This window comes from Salmo trutta, chromosome 18 (assembly GCF_901001165.1).
Source record: "Salmo trutta chromosome 18, fSalTru1.1, whole genome shotgun sequence".
Classification (NCBI taxonomy): domain Eukaryota; kingdom Metazoa; phylum Chordata; class Actinopteri; order Salmoniformes; family Salmonidae; genus Salmo; species Salmo trutta.
Window position 1 is genome coordinate 20,253,713 of NC_042974.1, and position 27,534 is coordinate 20,281,246.

Genomic DNA, 27,534 nt, shown 5'->3' on the forward strand with positions numbered 1-27,534 from the left:
CCAGCTCTGTCAGGAGGAATGGGCCAAAATTCACCTAACTTAATATGGGAAGCTTGTGGAAGGCTACCCAAAACATTTGAACCAAGTTAAACAATTTAAAAGCAATGCTACCAAATACTAATTGAGTGTACAGTGAGGGGAAAAAGTATTTGATCCCCTGCTGATTTTGTACGTTTGCCCACTGACAAAGAAAGGATCAGTCTATAATTTTAATGGTAGGTTTATTTGAAAAGTGAGAGACAGAATAACAAATACTTATTTTCCTCATTAAAATGCAAATCATTTTATAACATTTTTGACATGCGTTTTTTTGGATTTTTTTGTTGTTCTGTCTCTCACTGTTCAAATAAACCTACTATTAAAATGATAGACTGATAATTTCTTTGTAAGTGGGCAAACGTACAAAATCAGCAGGGGATCAAATACTTTTTTCCCCCACTCTATGTAAAACTTCTGACCCACTGGGAATGTGATGAAAGAAATAAAAGCTGAAATAAATCATTCTCTATACTATTATTCTGACATTTCACATTCTTAAAATAAAGTGGTGATCCTAACTGACCTAAAACAGGGTATTTTTACTAGGATTAAATGTCAGGACTTGTGAAAAAATGAGTTTAAATGTATTTGGCAAAGGTGTATGTAAACGTCCGACTTCAGCTGTATATATTTTCAGAATATTGACCTTAAGGGGGTTAGCCATCAGTGACGGAGATGACAAGCCACTAACGGAGTTGACAACAAAACAGACATATTTTTGCTTCTAAAAATAAAACTTCAATACAAACATTTGTAAAATATAGAAAATCATTTATTTGAAAATTCCCAATAAAAATATAACCATTCTATCATATATTTCAGCACTCTGACGGAGTTGACGTTAGACAAAAATCTGACGGACTTTGATTTCAATATTGTTTCTTTAAATCTATCAAAAGTAGATCAACTTTGCAGACCATGAGTGGTTTTGTTGCACTATATGTAATGAGGACATTAAGAAAAGGTCCATGAGCTGACCCGGATCATTCTTGATTAATTTATGATTGTAGACAAATCAGACGGAGTTCATCAAATCTCGTGACAATTTTTTTAGGAATCACAGTTTTGAAAGAAATATTATTTTAAGTCAGAGGTCTAATGCAAGAAACTACCTAAGATCCCTTTTCAGTTAATATTCATTATTGCCGTTTTAAGAATTTTTTGGAGAGTTTGAAATTGCCCTCCTTGGCTCCGGACAAGGTGATTTCCAGGCATAGAGCCAACATGGAAATTTGTAATTTTGAAAATATTTAGAAAATTCCAAAAGCAAATCTTTCCCCTTATAAAATTCCCCTAAATTTAATTTTTAGGATCAAATAATGCAACAAAATAAACAATCAAAATAAAGTTTATCTGCCGGTCAAGGATTGTCCCAACTTTCAAGAATTCCTGAAATGTAAGAGCACTTAAATCAAATCAATGGGGCTGTGAGTTTTTCCTGGTCCTGTGACCTGGGGAAATCCTCCTGGCCCCGCCAATAAAACATAAGCAGCCTTCGTCCCTTCCCCTTGGCCCCAACCCTTTGATGTTTGCAGACCTGTACAGGTGTTTATACCAATCCAAAACCTAAAGATCTGCAAACATTGAAGGGTTAGAGCCAAGTGGGATGGGCCACTGGTTGAAGAAATAAAGCAACAAAGATGATTAAGTGACAAAGGTATTTGGGCCTGGTGATTTAATGCTTTGATTTAATGCAAAATAAATGTTTTGTCATACCCGTGGTATACGGTCTCATATACCAAAGCTGCCAGCCAATCAGCATTCAGTGCTCGAACCACCCTGTTTATAATAGAAAATAAATATGTGTTTGTAAGAAAACACTTTCTAATAGGGAAAAGGGGAAAAAGTTCCATCTACTGTGAGATTTGAACCACTATCATTTACAGCATAGACATACACAGCTTGGGGGGACAGAAGCTGACACAAGAAAATAAATAAATATAGTAATTTACAGCATGTACACAATCGGCAATGCCTGATATAGGGGACATAGCAAATAAAAAAAGCTGTACATTTAAAAAATAAATTAAAACTTTTTTTTTTTTACTACAGACCCTTAAAGGGGCAATCTGCAGTTCAAACAACAATAAAGCAGTCACCCTACCACTGTTTTTGGTAAGCAGCTTAGGGTTGCGGCTAGAGAAATGTAATCGCTTTGAAATTCATAGACAAAGCTATGGATGCAAGGACTGACCATCCATGATACAGTATCAAAAGTATAATTTTAACCATGTTTTGAGGCTATACACAGTGTTTGTTTACAATTACATTGTTTACAAACAATGGAGTAAAAGCATTTATATATTCTTCAAGAATCAATTGGAATATATCATTCAATAAAAAGGCAAAGAAATATATATGTATCCCACCGCAGATTGCCCCTTTAAGTGTTTTAAACTATATACCGTGACAGGAGTGTGTGTGTGTTATCTGCAGCAGGCCAGTGCTCCCAGAGAGGTGTGGCTGTCCAGGCTGCTGTCCGTGTCAGAGGTCATGGTGGGTTCACTAGGGTCACTGGGGTCAGTCGACATGGAGGATACGTCATTGGCCGAGTAGGAGGACGAGGGGTACTGAGGGGAGCTGTCAATCACTGCTGCACCTGTGCTGCGAAAAACACACAGGATGACTGATACACCTGTACTAGGAACTAGCATGCACATGCGCAAACAAACAAACAAACACACACAGACCTGCGAGATACACACATAATAACGCACACACACCATAGGGTGCCTTTCTTTTCTCGTGCCTTTCTTTTTTCTAGTGTGACTTTCTGTCCCTGGACATTAGGTTGGACAATGTTTTCATATGACCTCAATATTCGAAAAGTGTTACTGAGTTAAACAAGGACTAAAGGACTAATAAACTGAGGCTAGAATGTTAAAATTGATTTTTAACTGATATGCTCTTAATAATAAGGATCGGACCCTTTTTTTCAATTTTCCCCTAAAATTACATCCCTACATTAAGTCTAAAAATGCATTGTAGATTAGACTGAATTATTAATGTTGTGTGTGATATTAGGTTGCTTCTTGTGTAAATGTTTTCTGTCTGGATTTTAATGATTTAATGATTTGTATGAACACCTCTGAGTCTGTGAGGGATGCAACGACCCCCCCCCCCCCCCCCCCCCATAGAGCAACCTACTACATTTATTCACCTCCCTCCTATGAGTCAGCTGTGCATGCTCTCGTTCAGCAACAGCAACTTTAGAAACTGTTCATTCTTATGATTATTCCACTGGAACCTCTTTAATCTAGAAACACCACTCAAACTATAAAACGTGCAGATTGGTCTGGAATAGTGTGCTTGCCTTGCATACAGATTTTTTATATATTTTTTTAACTATAAACATTTTCATTGTGCATAAAATCTCCATAGGCTTTAATGGGAAGTATTTGGATTCGCCACTGCTCTTGAACTGTTAAAGCTACCAGCTATGTAACAACTTTAAAACATGCAGACTGGTACTTGTACTGTTGCGTGATTTTGTTTTTATATATACTACTTATACTTTTCACACTACAACCATATTTTCATAAATACCTATGCATTTCTGGGGCCATAGTTTTGAATTTCTGGTCGCTACGAGTCTTCAACTGTTTAAGCTTGAAATGCCATTCAAACTAAATTGTGCAGACCAGTCTGGAATAATGTGCTTGTATACAACTTTTTGATATCATTTATACTTTTTGAACTAGACCAACATTGAAATGTACAAATGGACTCAACTTCGATTGATTGTCAAAAGATTGTTGATGCTATTTGTACTCTTTGAACTATAACGGTTTAAAATTTGCATAAAAGCTTAACCTTTTACACTCGTGGTAATTGAGCTATATGGATAGGGATAAATTGAAATAAACCATGGTTACAATGGGAACAGTTTGGAGATTATGGGAAAATTATTAGACCAAAGGTAAGTACACAACAGTACACCTGACACAGACTGAATCCAAACATTACACTGTTGATTTAATGTGGATTAGGTATTTACTGTACCTTCACCACATTTGTTTATAACGCAATCTGAAAATACTCTGGATAAATTCAGTAATATGATAAACATATTTTTAGAACATGTGGAGTAGGTGCAACATAAGACAAAAAAATGAGAAGGGTTTGAGTGAGAGGTCTAACTGGTGTCTTCAAAGTGTGACTTGTAGTTACTTCAAAAGTAACTTCAATGCACTTTTATGACTCAAAGAAGAGTCTGTGCCGTTGAGGAACTAGAGCAAGCAGACTTGTAGTTGTTCTGTTTGGAACACAGCCCTGCATCCGCGCCATCACACAATTATTGTTGTTGTTTACGCAATCCAAAAACAATCCATTATAAATCTAAATCTGGGTCAGGTCGTCATCATTTGAAAGCTTGTTATATTGCCAATATTACTAGCTAAATGATCAAATATGATCTTACAGTGTTAGGCTTTCACAATGCAATTCAGAATAGCAGATCGTAATATTGGTGCGCATAGAATGGAGTCATGAGCGCATTCAGATGCGTGTTCCATGGCAAATTTTCTTCACAATACAACAAACCTAGGCTCACTCTGTTCAGGACAACCCAGCGTATGACGCAATGTCATCTTGTAACTGCACATCAAACATAGTGATCATAAACATTGACACTGTATATGACATGAGTTTTATGATATGGAAATGTGAAGTGCACATTTGGACTCACGGGTGTTTGGCTGCTTGTATGACATCAAAGCAGTATTTTTTGTAATCCACAACATCTCATCTTTCAAAATACTATGAGTCCTCTTAATTTACAGCATTTGCCTCACTCAGACAACAGAACATTTGCTAAATTTCTGTGAGGAATGAGAGTAACTTCTTGTCGCATGCAGTGCTCAAGTTCAGAACGTCTGTCAGTCAAAACCCATACAGAGCTGTGAAGGAGAGACATTGAGCTCTGACATCATGTATAGCAGGTTACTGTACAGTCACTCCGTTCCAATTTAGGTGCTTATCAGTGTCCAAATCTGCCATTTTCAACCCGTATATGGGTACGACGGTGAAGGGCTACATAAAGAAAGTTTTGATTCACCACTGCTCTTGGTCAGTTTCAGCTACAAACACCACCCCAGAAATTGTGCTTTACAATGGTATTCACATTACAGTTGACCTGGAAGTGTTACGTTTTTGGGGCACTAAAATAAGGTAAATTGTACAGAATAGCACGATGTACAAAAGTGCGTTAGTTACTGTTACTTGTCAATTTTTTTGCTTTCTGGGGGGGTTGCATGGTTTTTTATTGGGCACAGGGGACAGTTGTGTGTTTTTCCCTGGCTTGCTACTTGCCCGGCGGGCCATGGCATAAATATATATTTTTATCCCTTAGCACACGGGATGGGTAATCAATAAACTCAGCACAGACCAGTCTGCGAGCCTGTCGCGCATCTCTGACTCCCCGAAGCATCTTTGTAAAAAAAAAAAAAAAAAAACACACCCACAACACGAGCTGATTCGATGGACTTGACGTGAATATTCTGACAGTAACCATTGTAGTTACAGTGGCAGGCTAGCCTACATAGACATGATATGCAATTTCCAAAAACATGAATGTGACACACGAGTCATTGAGTAATTGCCATTTTAGCACATTGACTAACCAGGATTTACATGAGATATTTGAACAGGCGAGTACATAGCCTATGGTCAAATAGCTACTGTAAGCAAAAAAATAAGCCTCTTGTTTCTTTAGCCAGCTAGCATCAGGTATCCAATAATGGTGAGTTGAAATGTTATTAGTATTCTCCCAAGTGAAGCTTGCATGCCTATGAAATCAGAAAAAAATACAAATTATTATTATATTATTTCAAGTTAATTAAATGATGAGGAAGGGAAAAGCATGTACAAGGGGAGGGTCACGTGAAAATATGTTTTATGATGGGGAGGGGGGTGCATTTCTTTAAATGGCACCTCAAGTTGGACCATCCCCAGTAATTGTTGTACGGTCTCATACCATAAACAATATTTTAATCCATGTTTTTTCACAGTGAAATATACAGATTTTGTCAACATTAACACAATAACAGCAGACACCAGCTCACATAAGCAAAATAAACTAACCTAAAAGAGGTTGTCCTCTGATCACACCATTCTGCTTGTTCCACTCATCCCACTCATACACCTCCTTCCAGATCAGGTCTACAACAGGGCGAATACAGGGAGCGAGAAAGAGAGAGAAAGAAAGAGAGAGAGAGAGACACAGAAACACAGAGACAGAGACACAGAGAGCGAGAGGGAAAGAGGGGGAGATAAAGGGGGAAATGAGAGAAAGCGAAGACAAGGAGAGAAAAGAAGAGAGGTGGAGAGAGAGACATAAAGGAGGGGAAAGAGACAGTTCAGAGAGGAGGGAAAGAAGGAGAGAGAAAAAAAATGACATGTTTTAAGGACATTATCAACATACATATTTAACTTATTAATTGTCATTATCAACATTATAATGGAATAATATGCATTTTAGCTAAGAAAATGTAGCCTTTTTCTAAACCAAGTAGCAATTTTCATTCACTATAGAAATAAAAATGTAAATGCTCAATCCTAAAATGTGCGCATTCATTAACAAACATAACAAACATCCGGTAGCAGAGAGAACAGTCTGACATGGCTGGCTGGAGACTGACCACCGTCGTGTCGTCAGCAAACATAATGATGGTGTTGGAGTCATGTGCGGCCACGCAGTTATGAGTGAACAGCGAGTGCAGGAGGGAACTAAGCACGCACCCCTGAGGGGCCCCCGTATTGAGGGTTAGCGTGGCAGATGTATTGTTGCCTACCCTCACCATCTTGGGGTGGCCCGTCAGGAAGTCCAGGATCCAGTTGCAGAGGCAGCTGTTCAGTCCCAGGGTCCTTAGCTTAGTGATGAGCTTGGAGGGCACTATGGTATTGAATGCTGAGCTGTAGTCAATGAACAGCATTCTCACATAGGTGTTCATTTTTTCTAGGTGGGAGAGGGCAGTGTGGAGTGTAATAGAGATTGGGTCATCTGTGGATCTGTTGGGGTGGTATGTGAATTGGAGTGGGTCCAGGGTGTCTGGGATGATGGTTGTGATGTGAGCCAGGACCAACCTTTCAAAGCATTTCATGGCTACAGATTTGAGGGCTACAGGGCGATAGTCAAATAGACAGGTTACATTGGAATTGTCAGGCACAGGGACTATGGTGGTCTGCTTGAAACATGTAGGTATTACAGACATGGTCAGGGAGTTTAAAATGCCAGCTGGTCAGTACATGCTCTGTACGCGTTCTGGTAATCCGTCTGTGAATGTTAACCTGTTTAAAGTTCTTACTCATATCGGCTATGGAGAGCATGATCACACAGTCATCTGGAACAGCTGGTGCTCTCATGCATGGTTCAGTGTTGCTTGCCTCGAAGCGAGCATATAAGGCATTTAGCTCGTCTGGAGGCTTGCGTCACAGGGCAACTCGCGACTGGGTCTCCCTTTGTAATCCGTGATAGTTCGCAAGCCCTGCCACATCCGACAAGCATCAGAGCCGGCATAGTAGGATTCAATCTTAGTCCTGTATTGACGCTTTGCCTGTTTGATGGCTTGTCAGAGGTCGTAGCAGGATTTTTTATAAGTGTCCTGATTAGTCTCCTGCTCCTTGAAAGTGTCAGCTCTAGCCTTTAGCTCAGTGCGGATGTTGCCTGTAGTCCATGGCTTCTGGTTGGGATATGTACATACAGTTACTCCTCAATGCCATTGGATGAATTCCGGAACATATTCCAGTCTGTGTTAGCGAAATAGTCCTGTAGCTTAGCATCCACTTTGTCAGACCTTCCTGTTTTGAGTTGTTCCTGTTTTGAGTACTTCACTGTGTCATGGAAATTGCAAGATTATGTTATAATGCTTGTATTGCATTATAATATTTGTTTTATTCGACAGAATAGAGTATTCTGTTAACTATTGTGTGTGTGTTCTACTGAGGATGGGCCTCTATGAGATAACACTGACAGAGGAGATTTATGATGTCTTTGGGTGAAACAACCTAAAGAGCATTCCAGAGAACATGAGGTAATGTTTGTGCTATACCGTACCAGGAACGAGATTAGAATCTCGTTTTAGGGACCAAACTGAACGATAATTTATAGCGAATGCTATCTGGCTACGGGATACTCCTTTCTCATTTATAAAGTCTTCCTTTGTGAACTGTTCCTAATATCTGTGGTTTGTTATGTTGAGTAGGGGGTGGATCTTTGCTATAAAAGATCTCAGTAGCCATTGTGTTGTCACTCTCAACGGTTCATTAGAAATAGGGAATCGTTGAAAGTCATTGCTATTGCAAAGCTCTTATTATTAAAGATGTAGTTTAAATATAACTCTGACTTGTGTAAAGTTTGTCTCTCCTCGTTTGATAATACAGAAATTAACCACCACACTGGTACTTCATGTTTGAGTTTTTACTTGTAAGCAGGAATCAGGAGGATAGCGTTGTAGTCAGATTTGCCAAATAGAGGGCGAGGGAGAACTTTGTAGGCATTTCTGTGTGTGGAATAAAGGTGATCTAGTTTTGTCTTTAGTTGTACAGTTGACATGCTGGTAGAAATTAGGTAAAACATATATCAGTTTCCTTGCATTAAAATCACCGGCTACTAGGAGCACCACCTCTGGATGCTATTCTACACATTTTGCCATGAGGCTGAGAGAAAATGTTGCATTTTTAAAGCTAATTAATGCAAACAAATATAGGTGTGTTGACTGTTATAAAGGCACTGGATTATGAGCTGTTTTGTTTGCTAAATGAACAAATTAAGTATGCAGTGGCATGGTGCATACAGCCATAGAAGCAGAGGGACATATGCCTCAACGCGGCCATATTTGTGGCTTATTGGCGTTGTGGCTTTTAGTTAGTTATTTTTGGCCAACCATCCCATGAAAGTGAATGTCATTCCAGTTCATCTGAATGTCATTCCAGTGCACTGCTTGCTAAGAATTCTAGCTGATGGTGTTTGGAAGTTTAGGTTAAAATACAAATAAATACCCCTTTTGGAACACTGACAAGTAGAGAGCATAATACAGTGGATTCGGAAAGTATTCAGACCCCTAGACTTTTTCCACATTTTGTTACATTACAGCCTTATTCTAAAATTCATTAAATAAAATGTCCTCATCAATCTGCTCACAATACCCCATAATGACAAAGCGAAAACAGGTTTATAATTTTTTTTGCAAATGTATACAAAAACAAAAAACAGAAATGCCTTATTTACATATGTATTCAGACCCATCGCTATGAGACTCGAAATTGAGCTCATCTGCATCCTGTTTCAATTGATCAACCTTGAGATGTTTCTATGAATTGATTGGATTGTGGTAAATTCAATTGATTGTACATGATTTGGAAAGGCACACACCTGTCTATATAAGGTCCCACAGTTGACAGTGCATATCAGAGCAAAAACCAAGCCACGAGGTGGCATATATATATATATATATATATATATATATATATATATATATATATATATATATATATATATATATATATATATATATATATATATGCTCTCTACTGGTCAGTGTTCCAAACGGGACATTATTTGTATTTTTACCTAAACATGCAAACACCATCAGATATAATTCATAGCAAGCAGTGCACTGGAATGACATTCAGATCAACTGGAATGACATTCACTTTCATGGGATGGTTGGCCAAAAACCAAAAATGTGTGTGTATATTATATATATATATATATATATATATATATATATATATATATATATATATATATATATATATATACATACACATACACACACACACACACACACACACACACACACACATTTTTTTAATATATATATATATATATATATATATATATATATATATATATAAAAATTGCACAATTTGATTGGGTGGGCCTGTGGGTGTACAAATAGTGCTGTAATTTCTAAACGGTTCACCCGATATGGACCCTAAAATGAAAGCTGACAGTCTGCACTTCAACCTCATAGTCATTGTATCATTTCAAATCCGAAGTGCAGAGCTAAAACAACAAAAAAAGATGTCACTGTGCCAATACTTTTGGAGCTCACTGTTTGTATGTGACACATGTCTAGTGAAAAGTGATAGTTGTAGTAACATCTTTAACCTTTCCACTCCTCCACCGTATGCTCTCGCTCATCCAGCTGCTTGTCTGTGATCTTCGGAGGGGGCTGAGACGAGAAAGAAAGCAAAAGAAAGAGGAAAAGAGCAGAAGAGAGCACAGGAAAAGGAGAAGAGAGGGAAGAAAGGTTCATCCCTACATCAAACCATCAACCGTAGTTCACTCTTCTGACTAAAAGTGTCAACCGTGTCGGTCCAATTTCCAAGTTCCCCCTCCAACAGATTGTACCATTTGTTAAACACTTACCGCCTCCACTTCTGCTGGGTCGTACCACACGTTGATATAGGGGTGTTTCAGGGCCTCGTCCACAGAGATCCTCTTAGACGAGTCGATCACCAACATCCTAGACAGCAGGTCTCTGGCCTGGCTCGCTGGAAGTGGAAAGTGAATATTATTCATACTAGCATGCACACACACGCACACCACACACTCACCCTACCCACACACAAACACACTCCATTTCCAGTACCTTTCAGTTTGTTGTGCTCTGAGTCTGCAGGGAAGAGGACGTCAGGGAAGAGTTTGTCAAAGCTGTATCCTGCGTAACGCGGCCTGTTCTCTACGTATGTCCTCACTGATTGGTTGAGCTTCATCAAGAACTCCTGGGGCGGAGTCCCAAGCTGCTCTATCACCTTGTTCCACTGGTCAATGTCTGAGCAGGGGGAGTTAGGGAAACACTACACAGACATAGCCTTCTCCACAGACACACATAACTATGCTAGAGAACTACTGTTCCAGAACTATTCCTGTTTTCTAGAACTATCTCTGTGTATTGGCAGAAGCTTAAGTGGTTATGGGGAGGGAGGATGGGAGTATGGGTGTACTTGGATATGGTGGATATGATGGTGGGAATAGTGCAAAAGGAGTGCTCCATGGGGCAGTGGTTGGTGGTAAAAACAAGGTAAAAACACAGACATGGTGGAATGATAACACAGGAAAATAGGAAAGGATACGGTCAGAGCCTGGGAACAACACACTACCTCTGACCATCTCAGCCACAATACAACCCACTGACCACACGTCCACTGCAACATGAATGAAGGGATGACATGCAAACACAGAGAGAAAAAAAATGAAGAAAAGATTAAGGAAATGAGAGAGGAATGTGAATGAATTTCAAAAAATGTACAACACAAATAAATCAGACACATGAAACTGAAAATGGAAAGAGGGATACATCTGATGAATGAAGGAGAACAAGGAAAGCATGAACGAGTAAATTGGGTGAACGAGAGTGAAAATGGATGCAGCATTCAGGGTCTGCCAGTCTCCAGGCACAGGAAGGAAATCAGGACGTGAAATAAATGTCCATCTCATAAACCGAGAGACTGAAGAGGAATGGCCTCATAGAGGAGGCAAACTGTTTAAGTTCGGCAGGAGACGATTTACAACCAGAAGCACCAAGGATACAGTCCCTTCCTGCGAACAAGATTTTGTGGCGGATCATTTCTGCCAGAATACACCCCACAGACCATATGTCCACTGTTACAACATGGGCAGGAGAGGGGGAGGGGTGGGGTAGCTTTTAGTAGTTAGCAAAGAGACCATTGTTTCTCATTGTGAACAACTTTCCCAGAGGCTTGAATAGAAGTGGATGGCTAATGTATAAGCTGGCAAAAGAAAACAGTGTTGTTATTGATTTAATTTCCATGATTTATAAAAACATAACTGTAATGAAAACAGTGCTGTTGTTGTTAGCTAGGTTTACATCCAATTGGCAACAGATTTTCAAGAGAATAGAAAATAATCTGCATATCAACAATATGAGCATTTTCCCACCAGAGATGTGTTTCCATCAAATTGACTTGTTGCGGATAAGAGGCTGTGCGTGATGATGTAGTGTACATAAAAATAACTTTTACCGGTTAAATTCCCATGTACCAAATAAAACATACAAGCTAATGGAATTCCATATATATTTGTGCATAAAGGCATTTCCATCTCCACTTTGTACTGAATACCCAGGGTGAAAGAGGTGTAGATTCACGCGCAAAGCGCAGCAAATGTTTATTAAGCCGTCGCAGAAGGCAGGAATCGTGGTCACAGGCAGGCAATGAATGGTCAAACAATACCTCACAACCATACAAACAGAAAGAACTGAACTAAATAGGGAGCTGATGAGACCAGGTGAGAATCGAACACAGGTGAAATCAATTAACAAAAATGAAAGACAGGGCTACGTTCCAGAACACAAGGTTGACTAAGAAAATAAAAGCAAAACCTTACACACTTCTCACAGAGTTAATGTTACAGACACAAAAATATCCCACCTTGTCTAGTATATTTTGTTGAGTCAACATTTGGAAAGTTTACTGACAAATTTGCTGTTTGCAACAGGCCTTTCGTGACATTTTATTTCCGATGTACTTTACTGACATCTTTTAAATCTTTTTATTTAACCAGGCAAGTCAGTTAAGAACAAATTCTTATTTACAATGACGGCCTAGGAACAGTGGCAGAACTGCAGATTTTCACCTTGTCAGCTCAGGGATTTGATCTAGCAATCTTTCGGTTACTGGCCAAACGCTCTAACCACTAGGCTACCTGCCGCCCCAAAAAGGTTGGATGGAAACTTGATTATAGCTGTGATTTGCAATGTATCATTATAAACATAATTAATATTTACAAGAGTAAAACAACATTAAAACAATGTCATGAAAGAATCTGCAGTGATGGATAATGAATAAAATCATTTTGGTGAATTAATATTTGCTTGATTGATTGACAGGTACTGACCGTTGGCCTGGTAGCCCATCCCCAGTATGACCTCTGGTGCTCTGTAGTATCTGGTCACTACGTAGGGGGTCATCAGCAAACCTGTAGCCGCCGTCCGAGCCAAGCCAAAGTCCAAGATCTTCAACGTACAGTCTGACTTCACCACAATGTTACTGGGCTTTAGATCCTAGAGAAGGGACAAGGAGAGAACATCATCATTGTCATGATCTTTGTCGTCATCATCGTCATCATCATCAATGGCAGCGGCATATTTTAAAGCCCAGGCACAGCGAAAATTGTCTATAGCCTGGGCAGTGTGTTCCAGAGCATTCTTTACTAAAAGATTATGGCAGACAATCCCGTCAGAGAGCACTATTTGCCGTCTTGGCAGTTTGTTTTAGCTATTATAGCATGGGAACACAAGCTCCCCAAACAACGAGAGAGGCAGATGGGGGACATCAGTGAAGCTATGTAGGAGTATAGGAGTGTTGTCATCATAATATTATAAAACAGGGCAGCATCCATATTCATCACCATCTTACAACAGTAATGAGTCACTCCAATTTAACTACAGTTACTGAGTAGTGAGTCATCTTTCACAGATTTGCATGTAGGCAAACAGCCTGGTAGTATGACATACAAACCAGTTACATTATTCTAGCATCTAGATTCATCTCAGAATGATCTCGGTAGTTATTTGTTTTTTCCATCCTTGAGTCAACTTTACATGCTCCATTGGGCCAAGCATGTATCCCAAATCGCACTCTATCACTCCCTATACATTGCATTTATTTGACCAGAGCCCAGGATTAGGGTGACATTTCGGATGCAATCCCAGTCATTAAATCTGAATGAGTATTTAGATCATTAGCAGGTTCCTCCTGCTCTCCTGTGGATATAGCCAATATCACAGCTCTGACAAGGAGGAGTTACTGTAAATCTGGGCTTTTAGCTTACAGTATAATCTTTGGAAATACAACAATCCCCCATTATTAGTTTAGTGTTACCCAGTATGAGCCATACCCTGTGTCTACCTGTTATCTTATTGTTATTGGTGTGAACTATACCCTGTGTCTACCTGTTAGCTTAGAGTTAGCATGCATGAGCCATTCCCAGTGTCTACCTGTTAGCTTAGCGTTAGTGTGTATGAGCCAGTATGAGCCGTACCCTGTGTATGATGCCGGCAGCATGGAGGTGTTTGATGCCACACAGCATCTGGTAGAGCAAGTAGGACAACCTCTCATGATCCAGCTCCATCTGAATCACCTGGCACAAGTTGGCATCCATCAGCTCCATCACAATGTATCTACACAGGTAGGAAAAGAGATGAAAATACACACACACACACACACACTGAGCAGGCGCACACACCCACATCTGTGGAGCCAGCTGGAAGGCTTAAACAGAGAGGGATACAGTATGCAGAGAGATTTCAGACAGTTATTCTGGTAATAGCTGAGTAATTATTTAATTGATGACAGACAGGCCCTATTAAAATATCATTCTATGATCCTTCTATGTCTTAATTCCTAACAGCATGTAATCATTTTACACTGTCAAAGGTTTATCATGTTATTATACATCAATTAAGGTGCATTTCCACTGAGGATTTTCCCCCAGTGTTTTATGCAAAAGGCTCAAGACTTTTCTTATAATGTACTTACACATCTGCAAATTCTTCTAATGATTTTTGTGGGCTGAATACGTTTAATAGGCCAATGATCTGTAACAACATGAACACACATGAGTCATACACAATGTTTGCTAAATTAGTTTCCTCAATATAAGGAAAACAGTCCATCATAACATGTTTGTAATCAAGTAATTTTCAAATGTATTATGCAATATAACAATAAAAAATATAAAAACGGGTAACTGCAATTCTGGATGCTGGTTGAATGAATCTGCATTTTAGCTGTGTGTATATTAACTATATGGGCTACCAAAGCAAATGCCTGTTTACTGTTCCTTCTGAAGTACCATTATGCATTCATAAAATAATATTCTTAGAGTGTCTCTCTATGTCCAGCCAGGCCATTCATAAAATAATATTCTTTGAGTTTCTCTCTATGTCCAGCCAGGCCATTCATAAACATAATTGAGGATAATTGTCAGAGTCATACCTAGACTATAATAAAACAGCAGGAAAAAGTCATTGACCAGTGTTGGTAGGCAGACTTACATTTTTGTGATTGACACATTTCATTAACACCAGTTCTCTGTACGCTCTCTTGGCATGCGTCTGGTTCTGGAACGGCCGACTCAACTTCTTAATAGCCACATTTCTCTCAAGGTTGTGGTCATACGCTGAACTGAAAAGGCAAGACCAAGAGCATGGCAATACATGAACACATCCCTAACAATAGGGTGATACAAACTGTAGGAAATAGGAATTTAAATGGATGTCTAATTTGTGTTTCTTTCCATTGGATGTTTTACAGCATGTGACCTTGAAACATTTCATGGTCCATTGTGCCATTGATGGACCAGCTTTGGCATCAACCTTCCTCTATTGATTAAGCACCACAGTATTTAGACAAATTCAAACTGGGGTACTTTGGTATGTAGCTTTTAATTTTATGTTGCCTTATAAACTAATTGAATATGAAAAAAAAGTATTTCATGGGGCAACAAAAAAAAGATTTGAAAACAATACATGGTGACACTATATTTTGTATCCTGTTGTTTACTGGTAATTACCTAGTACAACCTGCTGTTAAAACAGTAATTAACCAGTATATGACAGGCAGAAGAAACTAAAAGGGTATGAAGGCCACCACTTAGTTAATGAAAAATGTAGAAACATTTATCGTGGGGTTTACTTTTGCCCATCAAGGCAAACGGAGGGATGAACTTCTTTTCTGGGCATTTATTTTCTGGGGTATTTCGTTAGAAATAGTTAAAAACGGCCTCCTGAGTAGCACTGTGGTCTAAGGCACTTCATCACAGTGCTTTAGGTGTCACTACAGACCCGGGTTCGATCCCAGGCTGTGTCACAACCAGCCGTGACCGGGAGTCCCATAGGGCGGTGCACAATTGGCCCAGTGTCGTCCGGGTTAGGGGAGGGTTTGGCCGGGGGGGCTTTACTTGGCTCATCGCGCTCTAGCGACTCCTTATGTTGGGCCGGGTGCCTGTTGAACGACTCGGTCGTCAGTTGAACAGTGTTTCTTCTGACACATTGGTGTGGCTGGCTTAAGGAGCGCGGTTTGGCGGGTCATGTTTCAGAGGATTAATGACTTGACCTTTGGCTCTCCCGCAGCAATGAGACAAGATCATAATTGATTCGCAAATGGATATCACAAAATTGGGGTAAAATTCCCAACAAAATAAAAAGAAAATAGTTAAAAACATGACAAACAAACCCCAACGCATTTTGGCATTGTGTCAGCCTTCATCAAGGCATAAAGATTTCAGTGTCCACATGGGAGCTCTGTGTGAACCTAAAGTAAATTATTTATGAATAATAAAAGTAGCAACATAAATGTAAAAGATAGCATAAACAATAAAAAATATATAGACAAAAATGACTATGCCAATCCAACAACTTTCATTTACTAAGAGGTGACCTCTTCTGTCAGTCATAGACTACCCTTTTCAAAAAGTACCTTGTACCAAGTCTCTACGGCCTTATAGTTTTCTTTAAAGCAGCACATTGTTTTTTTCTTCTCAGTAACTAGTAATTGCATAGTGATTACACTTACCAGACGATTCCCTGTGCTCCTGAGCCGATGGGCCTTAGATTCTGGTAGCATTTCAGAACTGTGAAGGTGGAATCTCCGACATCTAAACTGTAGAACTCCCTCTCTTCTCCTCGCTTGTTGTTATTCATGATGAAACCTTGAGGAGCTGCTTTCTGGGCATCCAAACTATGCTCTCTGGACTATTGACCCACATGCACGCACTCACACACAAAAATGCACAAACGCATGCACACACACACACATAAAGAGAATAACATATTTTTAGGATACAGAACACAGGTATGCACAAACGCATGCACACACACACACATAAAGAGAATAACATATTTTTAGGATACAGAACACAGGTAGCTACGGTATGTTGTGAAGTGCATATTTTTTAGCTTTAAAGATCAAATCTGCATTAGGGGAAACAGAGCCACTGTTCGCCCCAGTGCCTTTGTTATTGTTTTTGCTTTGTTATGGTAATCACATTGCAGATACTTTTGGAAAAAAAATAGATGATTACTTGTAGGATTACCTTTAGATTTAAAAAATATGTTTGGTCCTTATCTATATTTTCAAGTCCTATTCTTGAATATCAAGGGCTATTAAATTCATTGGAATAACTGACTGGAAATCTGACAGACTTTGATTTTGTAAAGATATAGCCTAATCATATTATTATCTGTATTAAAGTAGAAAGCAATGGGTTAGAATAAGCCTAGTTAACCAACCCAAGTAAAATGCTACAACCATTTATGGACAGCTATGTAAACTCTACCATTGATTTATCCTGCAATAGAAGTCGTTCAAATGGTAAAATTAACTTATGTATTCTTCTAATGTGAAAGTAATCTAAAAGAAACTGAGTTTGGGTAATCCAAAAGTTCCGTAACCTACCCAACTCTGCTGGTGACATCACCAGGCAGTACATTAGTTAATAGACCAATAAGAGAGTTCCAAACCTCTATGCCAATAACAGATCATTTCCAGTTTTCTCCTCCCCACTCAGACCACTCAGTCCTATCAAAATTACTGCTAAAGGGTCATTACACTCCAAAATCAGATGATATTTTCAAACCTCAAAAGCGATCTTCTCTTCAGATAAGTCCACATCCCCGGCATTCTGTTTTGTAGAAGGAGCTACAGTGTAAATGCCACAATCCAAAATGAATAGCGAAGATAAGCATAATGCAGATCTGCGGTGCTAATCTTTACCATTCATTTGATGGTTGAGGTATATACAGTTTATATTGCTGCCTTACATTTTATTTTCCTTACAGATCTACATAAACTACTCCACATTTTAAAATTGTAAGAACATTTTTAGACATTTGCTGATATTAATAAAACATTAAAAAAAACAAATATATTGTGAACGCGTAAGTCTTTTTGTGAAGAGCAAATATTTTCATCAAATTTCACACCATTTATTGAATAGTGTCCACCTGTTCGCATAAGTAGTGGTTCTCATGATTTAAGAATAGATGACCTTGTCTTTATAAGGTCCCTCTGTTAGATAGTGATATCCAAACAATAATTTGATCTCAGAGCAACCAATTAGAAACATGTCAGTGATACATTTTTAGATAGGCACATATCAGGGGAGGTTACGAAATAATTCCAAGACACTGAATATCACTTTAAGTATTGTCAAATACGGTAAATAATCTGTAGGTGGAGTATCGCATCACCCTGGCACTGTGAGGATCTGGCCATCCTTCCTAACTGAGCTGTAGGAGAGAAGGGAAACTGCTAAGGGATATCACTATGAGGCCAAAGATGATTTTAAAACAGCCACAGAGTTCATTGGCTGAGCGGAGAGAAAACTGCATGGATCAACAGCCTTGCATTCATTCCACATTACTGGCCTGTTTGACAGAGAGAAAAGAAGGAAGCCTGTGCTAAAGAAATCCATTCCAAATCATCACACCTGTTTGAAACATGGCCCTTGAGTTATACCTCAAGACAGCATGGCAAAATACTTAACTTTTTGGCCTAAATGAACAACTTACGTTTGGGCCAAATCTAACACATCACAGAGTGAAACCCTATATAAACTCAGCAAAAAAAGAAACGTCCTCTCACTGTCAACTGCGGTTATTTTCAGCAAACTTAACATGTGTAAATATTTGTATGAACATAAGATTCAACAACTGAGACATAAACTGAACAAGTTCCACAGACATGTGACTAACAGAAATTGAATAATGTGTCCCTGAACAAAGGGGGGGGTCAAAATAATCAAAAGTAACAGACAACATCTGGTGTGGCCACCAGCTGCATTAAGTACTGCAGTGCATCTCCTCCTCATGGACTGCACCTGATTTGCCAGTTCTTGATGTGAGATGTTACCCCACTTTTCCACCAAGGCACCTGCAAGTTCCTGGACATTTCTGGGGGGAATGGCCCTGGCCCTCACCCTCCGATCCAATAGGTCCCAGACATGCTCAATGGGATTGAGATCGGGGTTCTTCGCTGGCCATGGCAGAACACTGGCATTCCTGTCTTGCAGGAAATCATGCACAGAACGAGCAGTATGGCTGGTGGCAGTGTCATGCTGGAGGGTCATGTCAGGATGAGCCTGGTGGAAGGGTACCACATGAGGGAGGAGGATGTCTTCCCTGTAATGCACAGCGTTGAGATTGCCTGCAATGACGACAAGCTCAGTCCGATGATGCTGTGACACACCGCCCCAGAGCATGACGGACCATCTACCTCCAAATCGATCTTGGACCAGAGTACAGGCCTCGGTGTAACGCTCATACCTTCGACGATAAACGCGAATCCTACCATCACCCCTGGTGAGACAAAACCGTGACTCGTCTAAGAGCACTTTTTGCCAGTCCTGTCTGGTCCAGCAACGGTGGGATTGTGCCCATAGGCGACATTGTTTCCACTGATGTCTGGTGAGGACCTGCCTTACAACAGGCCTACAAGCCCTCAGTCCAGCCTCTTTCAGCCTATTGCTGACAGTCTGAGCACTGATGAAAGGATTGTGCGTTCCTGGTGTAACTCGGGCAGTTGTTGTTGCCATTCTGTACCTGTCCAGCAGGTGTGATGTTCGAATGTACCGATCCTGTGCAGCTGTTGTTACACATGGTCTGCCACTGTGAGGACGATCAGCTGTCCATCCTGTCTCCCTGTAGCGCTGTCTTAGGCATCTCACAGTACGGACATTGCAATTTATTGCCCTGGCCACATCTGCAGTCCTCATGCCTCCTTGCAGCATGCCTAAGGCATGTTCACGCAGATGAGCAGGGACCCTGGGCATCATTCTTTTGGTGTATTTCAGAGTCAGTAGAAAGGCCTCTTTAGTGTCCTACGTTTTCATAACAGTGACCTTAATTGCCTACCATCTGTAAGCTGTTAGTGTCTTAACGACCGTTCCAGAGGTGCATGTTCATTAATTGTTTATGGTTCATTGAACAAGCATGGGAAACAGTGTTTAAACCCTTTACAATGAAGATCTTTGAAGTTATTTAGATTTTAACGAATTATCTTTGAAAGACAGGTTCCTGAAAAAGGGACGTTTCTTTTTTTGCAGAGTTTATTTTCAAGAATTGTGGTGGCAGCATCAAGTTATAGGTATGCCTGTCACAGGCAGGGACTGGGGAGTTTTGTCAGGCCCAAAATTATTGGGGAAATGCTCATGTAAAAACTTTGAGGAAAACCTGCCTTAGTCTTTGAAGACCTAACACTGTGGCAGTTTTATTTATTAGTGGGACGATTACACACATTTTAACACTTAGGACAAACCAGAATGACTTTCTAATAGATGTTGAGTGTTCCTGAGGGTCCAGTCTTAGTGCTGACATAAATATGTTTGAAAAGTTGAGATAAGACTTGAATATTGCTGTCCATCAATGATCCCCAACCAAATTGAACATTTCAGCAATTTTTCCAACCACAAAGGATATGTGTTGCTACAAGATATGTGCAAAGTTAGTGAAATCTTATTCAACATGATTCACAGCTTTAATTATTGCTGCCAAAGGTGATTCAAACAAGTAACTCAAGACATCTTAATTTTAATATACCTAGAAACTCCTAGGTATAACATTGGATGACGAAGTTGTTGTGAAGATGGAAAGTCTGTTCTAAAAACAAAAATCAACTGTACCAGTTGTTCAGGCTCTAGTCTTGTCCCATATTGATTACTGTGCAGTCATATGGTCAAGTGCAGCAAAGGAAGACCTAGAAAAGCTGCAGCTGGCTCAAAACAGAGCAGCAGGCCCTTAACTACACATACAGAACTAACATCAATAACAAGCATGCCAGTCTTTCCTGGTTGAGGGTTGACGAGAGACTAACTGTGTGCTTCTCTTCTTGTTTTAATGAGAAGTATTACTGTCATGAAAATGTTAGATTTTCTACATAATCAAATAACATTAATCTTGGACACCCATACATACCCCACAAGACATACACATACATACCCCACAAGACATACACATACATACCCCACAAGATATACCACAAGGAGTCTCTTCACAGTCCCCAACTCCAAAATGAATTCATGGCAACACACAGTATTATACAGAGCCATAATCGCATGGAACTCCCTTCCATCTCCAATTACTCAAGCAAACAGCAAAAGGACCTTCAAAATGATTAAACAACATTTCATAGAACGGCAGGGACTGTAAGGGGGACACACACAAACACATGCACACAGACACAATAACACACACATTCTTTTTGTTGTTGTATTGTATTATTTTTTTATGTTTGTATATTGTTGTATTTTACATGTGTGTGATTGTCCTTGTCTATCAGTGTATCAGTGTTTTTTTATTTGTCATGTTTTGTGTATTTTGTGGACCCCAGGAAGAATAGCTGCTGCTTTGGCAAAAGCTAACGGGGATCCGAATAAACCAATAAACTACACACTAACACACACACACACACATACACACACACACACACACACACCCACACCCACACACACACACACACACACACAGTGTCACAGTATAATCACACCATTCCTCATATCAATCATCAGACAGAAGCCAGGCAGTCATAAGATCATTGTTCAGATGTATTAGCTGGGTGGATGGAGTGTGGTGCTTAGCTTTACTGCTTTTAGTTGTGGGTTATATGCCTGCATGGGTCATATACAGTTACTAACATGCATATATAGTGTAAGTCTGAATGAATAAATGAACAATTGCTGTATAATGATTTACAAACACACAATGGTTAATGAATGAAGCATAACCTTGTGTAGCCAACATTATGCTATAATAATGGAGCTAAAGTGCTTAGTTCTTGGGTGTTGTCAGTTACTGTGAGTTGCAGTCACCAGTAAACAGTAACACCTGCTAATGTTTTACAGTGACTGTTTATTGTGAGTAATCAGTATGAGACAAAAGGATGAATACTGGCTATAACTGCAGTATCTTAGCATTTCATTTCAGTCAGTAACTGGCTGCACCAAGAACAGCTCTCTTGCGCTCTCCTTCTCTCTCTCCTTTATCTCTCCATCTCCAATCAGCAGTCAGAAGGTTTGGGTAGTCTATCAAGGGGTCTGTGAGTTAGGACAGCTGATACACTTCTACAGCCCTGCAATAACAGTAAGCGACCCTCCATTTCAGCCTCCACTCCATTGTAATGACCGATAACCATGACAAACAGCCCGTCAACACTGGCAGTCAAACCTGAGCCCCACCCATAGGAACTGACTATAGCTTACATCTGGCAAAACATCCACAATCATTAATCTTATCTCAAACTATTAATACAGTATAACTGACCAATGAATAACATTGGAACATACACAGTACGCATCTGATTTAATTCCTAAATAGAAAATTCCTACTGCATTTAATATAGAATAATACATTGCTTACAAGTGGCATTACCTACAGTTGAAGTCGGAAGTTCACATACACCTTAGCCAAATACATTTAAACTCCGTTTTTCACAGTTCCTGACATTTAATCCTAGTAAAAATTCTGTGTCTTAGGTCAGTTACGATCACCACTTTATTTTAAGAATGTGAAATGTCAGAATAATAGTAGAGATAATTATTTATTTCAGCATTTATTTATTTCAGCACATTCCCAGTGGGTCAGAAGTTTACATACACTCAATTAGTATTTGGTAGCATTGCCTTTAAATGGTTTAACTTAGGTAAAACGTTTCGGGTAGCCTTCCACAAGGTTCCCACAATAAGTTGGGTGATGTAACGCCCTGGCCATAGAGAGGGGTTTTTTGTTCTTTATTTTGGTTAGGCCAGGGTGTTACATTGGGTGGGCGTTCTATGTTCTGTGTCTATGTGTTTGTATTTCTTTGTTTTGGGCCGTGTGTGGCTCCCAAATCAGGCACAGCTGATGTTCGTTGCTGTTGATTGGGAGTCACACATAAGTGCATGTTTTTCCGTTGGGGTTTTGTGGGTAATTGTTTCTGTTCAGTGTGTTAGCTGTCAGTTGTTTCTTGTTTTGTAATTATATCGTGTTCTTTCTGAATTAAATTATGAACACTAACTCCGCTGCACCTTGGTCTTCTTCCGACGACAGCCGTTACAGGTGAATTTTGGCGCTTTCCTCCTGACAGAGCTGGTGTAACGGAGTCCGGTTTGTAGGCCTACTTGCTCGCACACGCTTTTTCAGTTCTGCCCACAAATTTTCTATGGGATTGAGGTCAGGGCTTTGTGATGGCCACTCCAATACCTTGACTTTGTTGTCCTTAAGCCATTTTGCCACAACTTTGGAATTATGCTTGGGGTCATTAACCATTTGGAAGACCCATTTGCGACCAAGCTTTAACTTCCTGACTAACATCTTGAGATGTCGCTTCATTATATCCACATAATTTTCCCTCATCATGATGCCATGTATTTTGTGAAGTGCACCAGTCCCTCCTGCAGCAAAGCACCCCCACAACATGATGCTGCCACCCCCGTGCTTCACGGTTGGGATGGTGTTCTTCGGCTTGCAAGCCTCCCCTTTTTTCCTCCTAACATAATAATGGTCATTATGGCCTAACAGTTCTATTTTTGTTTCATCAGACGAGAGGACATTTCTCCAAAAAGTACGATCTTCGTCCCCATGTGCAATTGCAAACAGCAGTCTGTCTTTTTTATGGCAGTTTTGCTGAGCAGCCTTTCAGGTTATGTCGATATAGGACTTGTTTTACTGTGGATTTAGATACTTTTGTATCTGTTTCCTCCAGCATCTTCACAAGGTTCTTTGCTGTTCTGGGATTGATTTGCATTTTTCACACCTAAGTACGTTCATCTCTAGGAGACAGAACACGTGTCCTTCCTGGGCGGTATGACAGCTGCGTGGTCCCATGGCATTTATACTTGCGTACTATTGTTTGTACAGATGAACGTAGTACCTTCAGGCCTTTGGAAATTGCTCCCAAGGATGAACCAAACTTGTGGAGGTTTACTATTTTATTTTTTCTGTGGTCGTGGCTGATTTCTTTTTATTTTCCCATGATGTCAAGCAAAGAGGCACTGAGTTTGAAGGTAGGCCTTGAAATACATCACAGGTACACCTCCAATTGATTAAATGACTGTCAATTAGCCTATCAGGAGCTTCTAAAGCCATTACATAATTTTCTGGAATTTTCCAAGCTGTATAAAGGCACAGTCATCTTAGTGTATGTAAACTTCTGACCCACTGGAAAAGTGATGAAGTGAATTATAAGTGAAATAATCTGTCTGTAAACAATTGTTGGAAAAATTACTTGTGTCATGCACAAAGTAGACGGCCTAACCGACTTGCCAAATCTATAGATTGTTAACAAGACATTTGTGGAGTGGTTGAAAAACAAGTTAATGACTCCAACCTATGTATATGGGAACTTCTGACTTCAACTGTATATTGGGCTAAGTATTAAAAATGTTCTTGAAATGTTAATATTATATGTGGAATAGATCATAAAATGCTATGTGCCTATTTTGGCTATATTTTGGCTTCAGTTAGTGCTAAACAAGGCTGCTACAATCTTGACTAGAACCAAAACATTTGATCATATTACTCCAGCGCTAGCCTCTCTACACTGGCTTCCTGTTAAGGCAAGGGCTGATTTCAAGGTTTTACTGCTAACCTACAAAACATTACATGGGCTTGCTCCTACCTATCTTTCCAATTTGGTCCTGCCGTACATACCTACATGTACGCTACGGTCACAAGACGCAGGCCTCCTAACAGTCCCTAGAATTTCTAAGCAAACAGCTGGAGGCAGGGCTTTCTCCTATAGAGCTCAATTTTTATGGAATGGTCTACCTACCCATGTGAGAGACGCAGACTCAGTCTCAACCTTTAAGTCTTTATTGAAGACTCATCTCTTCAGTAGGTCCTATGATTGAGTGTAGTCTGGCCCATGAGTGTGAAGGTGAACGGAAAGGCACTGGAGTAACGAACCGCCCTTGCTGTCTCTGCCTGGACAGTTCCCCTCTCTCCACTGGGATTCTCTGCCTCTAACCCTATTACAGGGGCTGAATCACTGGCTTACTGGTGCTCTTCCATGCCGTCCCTAGGAGGGGTACGTCACTTGAGTGGGTTGAGTCACTGACGTGATCTTTCTGTCTGGGTTGGCGCCCCCCCCTTGGGTTGTGCCATGGCGGAGATCTTTGTGGGCTATACTCGGCCTTGTCTCAGGATGGTAAGTTGGTGGTTGAAGATATCCCTATAGTGGTGTGGGGCTGTGCTTTGGCAAAGTGGGTGGGGTTATATCCTGCCTGTTTGGCCCTGTCTGGGGGTATCGTCGGATGGGGCCACAGTGTGTCTCCTGACCTCTCCTGTCTCAGCCTCCAGTATTTATGCTGCAGTACTTTGTGTCGGGCGGCTAGGGTTAGTCTGTTATATCTGGAGTATTTCTCTTGTCTTATCCTGTGTCCTGTGTGAATTTAAGTATGCTCTCTCTAATTCTCTTTCTTTCTTTCTCTCTCTCGGAGGACCTGAGCCCTAGCACCATGCCTCAGGACTACCTGGCCTGATGACTCATTGCTGTCCCCAGTCCACCTGGCCGTGCTGCTGCTCCAGTTTCAACTGTTCTGCCTATGGAACCCTGACCTGTTCACCGGACGTGCTACCTGTCCCAGACCTGCTGTTTTCAACTCTCTAGAGACAGCAGGAGCGGTAGAGATACTCTGAATGATTGGCTATGAAAAGCCAACTGACATTTACTCCTGAGGTGCTGACCTGTTGCACCCTCAACCACTGTGATTATTATTATTTGACCCTGCTGGTCATCTATGAACATTTCAATATCTTGGCCATGTTCTGTTATAATCTCCACCCGGCACAGCCAGAAGAGGATTAGCCACACCTCATAGCCTGGTTCCTCTCTAGGTTTCTTCCTAGGTTCTGGCCTTTCTAGGGAGTTTTTCCTAGCCACCGTGCTTCTACACCTGCATTGCTTGCTGTTTGGGGTTTTAGGCTGGGTTTCTGTACAGCACTTTGAGATATCAGCTGACGTACGAAGGACTTTCTAAATAAATTTGATTTTATATGTAAATACTAGTCCTACAGTATGCAACGGTTATGGACCCTAAATATATCCCAGGCATAGCTGTCTTTATCACCTAATTGACTGTACACTGAATTAACAATGTTGTAGACATGGTGTTGTAAAGACTTCAAGAGTGGCAGAGGGAAGATTCTAAGGCTTAAGCTACACTAGTGGTTCTGGGGGGGGGGGGGCAGTGCCCCTGTGACAACAATTTTGGACCCCCTTGTGGCCCCCCTAAATGTGGAGTATGAAATCATTTCTACGGAACTAATTATTGCTATCGTTCTTTTTTTTTTACATCCGTTATTAGACAGTGGCAACGATGATGATTATGAACATGGTATTTTGCCTGCTAATGCCTGCAATGCAGTGAAGAAAACGATATGACAGCAATAACGTCTAATGTAACTGGCCCCTCTAACAGTACAACTGGCTCCAGCTTGGCCCCCCCAGTTGAAATGGTCTAGAACCGCCACTGTTAGGCTATACATTGACCATTCAGATTGTTTAAAACCAATAGTGATCAATTGCTATAAATGGCCCTGACAAGCCACAGTGTTTTAATACCGTCATAATAACCTTGGCCAGCCGACCTTTTACCGTTATACGCCCCTTACGGTGGCTGTCAGGTAAAACAAAACACCGGCGCCTTGACAATATGATGATGATATGACGATAACCAACCTCGCTAAAAATGTAGCAAATATGTCTATAATTCCCAAGCAGGCATTTTGGTAATAGCCTGGTTTTTACAGCCTGTATGTAGTCTATGCGATACGTTATTAACCTACACATAGCGGGATAGCTTATTTTGAGCACTATCCTATGCCAATCCAACAATCGAATATATTGTGGTAGCCTTCCCTGTTACATTGAATCATGGACTATTAGGTGAATAGGATAGAATAAATTGAACCATTATAATATATTGACAACAAACCGCATCTGTAGTTGCGTGCGATTCGCCGCAAACGACCCTCCCCACAGCTAAACAATACCATGGACAGCGGCGCAAAAACGTAAGCGCTTACCTCCGTCAACAAAATACAGAATGATCACTCCTCGATTCTCCACAATAGTCGGCGTCCTTGACGATGAATTCAGTTTATTTATAAGGATAATACAAATTTCGCTATTATGTTGTCCAGCTACAAACATGACCTCACCGAATGCACAACGCTCTCTGCATTGCCAGGCTGTGCGCGCACTGCAGAAGACATGCGTACCACGTCACTCAAGTCCTACGCTTCCGTAAAAACGGAGCTACCAAGAGGAAGAGGTGAAGCGAGAGGTTTCCCTCCGACCAAAATCGGTCCACGAAAAAGAAGTCCACTGTTATAGTGTGGACACTATATAAATAATTACATGGTTATTATTGGCATTAACCTTGACCTTTCCCCTTTGATGATGTCATCACCAAGAGTGAGTTCTGTGCAATGTGATTCTACCACCGGCTGAGTGGGCTATATAGTTCTGTTATATTTGTACCGTTTGTACCTG

At 40.3% G+C, this 27,534-nt stretch overlaps 1 protein-coding gene across 6 annotated transcripts; it reads right to left on the reverse strand.

Annotated features, from left to right (window-relative positions):
- Nucleotides 1–789: 789 nt before the first annotated feature.
- On the reverse strand, nt 790–27,231 carry LOC115152965 (mitogen-activated protein kinase 8). 6 transcript variants are annotated; one of them, XM_029697922.1, is made up of 12 exons: nt 27,066–27,231; nt 16,582–16,760; nt 15,063–15,192; nt 14,545–14,603; nt 14,048–14,186; nt 12,902–13,067; nt 11,119–11,190; nt 10,635–10,817; nt 10,412–10,536; nt 10,151–10,214; nt 6,121–6,198; nt 790–2,638 (listed from the first exon to the last, which is right to left on the reverse strand). In XM_029697922.1, exons 2-12 carry the CDS (start codon nt 16,707–16,709, stop codon nt 2,466–2,468), a joined length of 1,317 nt encoding a protein of 438 aa, XP_029553782.1. In that variant the 5' UTR covers nt 16,710–16,760; nt 27,066–27,231; the 3' UTR covers nt 790–2,465. The 6 variants fall into 6 exon arrangements, with proteins under 6 accessions (XP_029553782.1, XP_029553781.1, XP_029553783.1 ...); XM_029697921.1 differs by having other exon boundaries at nt 16,582–16,781; XM_029697923.1 differs by lacking the exon at nt 27,066–27,231 and having other exon boundaries at nt 790–1,818; nt 2,445–2,638; nt 16,582–16,932.
- Nucleotides 27,232–27,534: the final 303 nt, after the last annotated feature.

Bases quoted from the DNA above. Each gene is read 5' to 3' on its own strand.
- LOC115152965 (XM_029697922.1), bottom strand. From the start codon at position 16,709: ATGAATAACAACAAGCGAGGAGAAGAGAGGGAGTTCTACAGTTTAGAT. The intron at 11,191-12,901 runs GTCAGTACCTGT...TTCATGTTGCAG, and splicing joins GATGGGCTACCAGGCCAACG to TGGACGTGTGGTCAGTGGGT. The intron at 10,537-10,634 runs GTACTGGAAATG...TTCCACTTCCAG, and splicing joins AGAGCACAACAAACTGAAAG to CGAGCCAGGCCAGAGACCTG.